The sequence below is a fragment of the Manis pentadactyla genome, chromosome 9 (genome assembly GCF_030020395.1).
Source record: "Manis pentadactyla isolate mManPen7 chromosome 9, mManPen7.hap1, whole genome shotgun sequence".
NCBI classification, from domain to species: domain Eukaryota; kingdom Metazoa; phylum Chordata; class Mammalia; order Pholidota; family Manidae; genus Manis; species Manis pentadactyla.
In genome coordinates this window covers 47,260,641-47,262,683 of record NC_080027.1, presented here as the reverse complement: position 1 = coordinate 47,262,683, position 2,043 = coordinate 47,260,641, and the positions used below count along the sequence as shown (strand labels likewise).

General features: G+C 35.8%; 1 protein-coding gene across 1 annotated transcript; it reads right to left on the bottom strand.

Moving 5' to 3' along the window:
- Positions 1-448: 448 nt before the first annotated feature.
- On the bottom strand, positions 449-1,792 carry LOC118914885 (rho-associated protein kinase 1-like). Its single transcript, XM_036890186.2, has one exon. The coding sequence runs from the start codon at positions 1,634-1,636 to the stop codon at positions 449-451; it is 1,188 nt and encodes a 395-aa protein (XP_036746081.2). The 5' UTR covers positions 1,637-1,792.
- Between the last annotated feature and the right edge of the window lie 251 nt (positions 1,793-2,043).

Genomic DNA, 2,043 nt, shown 5'->3' with positions numbered 1-2,043 from the left:
TTCTTAGAAATTCAAAAAGGCAGCACCTTTAAAAAAATATGTATATTTAGCAAAGCTTTCCCTGAATTGTACTTGCATTTCATAGTAATAAATAATCTATTCAACCTGTAGGCAAACCCATAATAAAGAAGAAAAACAAGAACCCTCAGTGTGTGTGCCAAAGCAAGGACAGAGTAACCGTCATCTTAACCCTGAAGCCTGTGACACTTGGGATTGTAGCTTTCGATTTTCCTTTTCTTTCTTTCTCAAATCCTGTGTATTAGCTTTCTTTCTATCAATTTTTAAATCTTCCTGATTCATTATTTCTGCCAACTTGTTAACAGCCTGTGTTTTAAGGGTTTGTTCTCTGTTCATATTCTTTTCAAAGGCAGCCTTAAGATTACTAATCTCTTCCTCTTTCTTCAATTTAAATTCTTCCTCTGCCTTCCTCATTTTATCCGTTAGCTCCTCATTTTCTTTTCTTAATTTCTTTTCTTAATCCCCTCTCTTCCTTTAGCTTTTTTTCCATCCCACATGTTGCAACAGATTTTGCCTCTTCAATAGACCGATGTTTGTCAGTTAAACGAGCTTTGGTTACATTATGTTCATTTACCTCTAGTTCTAATTGTTGTAATGATTTAAGTTTATAGTTTAAATCTATTTCTAAATTTCTCTTTTCCTTTTCTGAGTGATTAAGCATATCTCGAGCTTCTTTTCTCTCTCTTTCCAGTCTTTCAAGATGATGTTTGAGATGCTTCACCTCCTCTTGTAAAGATGTAATTTGAGCTTGAAGGTCTCCAGTCATCTCAGAATCATGACCTTTATCTCTTCGTTCAGCTTCCAACACAGCTTGCAGCTGGTAATAGTTCTTGTCCATTTGTGACTTGGAATTCTCTAAAATTCTATTTCTCTCCTGCAGTTCCCTGGTTAGGGACTCCAGCTCACTGAATGCCTTGCTTGTCTCTGTGGGGCTCTTCCCTAACTCTACAGCTGTGTCTGACTCTGTCCTGAGTAAGTCATTGGCTTCTATTGGCTGCTTTTGTAATTGTGCCAGTTTCTCATGAGCAAGCTGTGAATTCTGATTTATTGTCTTTAAGTCTTCCAATGGATCCTTTAGTGCATTAACCTCATTTTCTACATTCCTCCTCTTCTCATTTTGCTGTTCTACTTTTCTTTGGTACTCATTAATTATATGTTGTAGCAACAATTTCTCCTTTTCAACCTGAGACACTTTAGATTCTAGATTTCTCCTTTGATTCCCCTCTTCAATCAATTCTTTCATTATCTTGTCTAGTTTTATGTTTGAAGTTCTGCACTTCTGCTCCATTTCATCTTTTAATTGCATTTCATTATGCAGCTGTTCTTCCAGCTTATAAATGGGTTTTTGCAAATTTTCCTGCAAGCTTTTACCTACATTGGAGCTCTTTCTATTATCATTAGGATTAGCTGAAGATGAATATCTAGAATTGCTATAATATGTAAATCCTACAAAAGGTAGCTGATTGCCAACAAAAGCTTCAGGTACAGGGAATATTTTTTCAGCTCCTTTATCATTTTCTAAATCATCAAAGTTACTTGTATCAATGTCACTGCTTAAGTGTGGTACAACTGGTGCTACAGTGTCTCGGAGTGTGTGTTTCCCAAACCCACAGATCATTTTTGAAGAAGAGATGTCATTTGATTTCTTCTACACCATTTCTCCCTAATCTCTCCTCTCTGTTGGTAAGGAAGGCACAAATAAGATTTTTTGCTTCTTCTGATATATCATTATCATCATGGAAGTTAAGTGAATTTTTATAGTTCATAATCTTACTATAAGTTCCAACCAGAGAATCTGCATTAAAAGGTGTAGAACCTACAAGCATTTCATATAAAAACACCCATAAGCATTTCATATAAAAACACCCCAATGGCCCACCAGTCACATTCTCATCCATAATAACCATCACCTCTTGGGGATTTTAATACTTCAGGGAAATATAATCAGGTGTTCCAATTGCTGTATCACATTGTACCATACCTTCCTTATTCATCTTCACACAAGTACCAAAATCTGCTAACTTC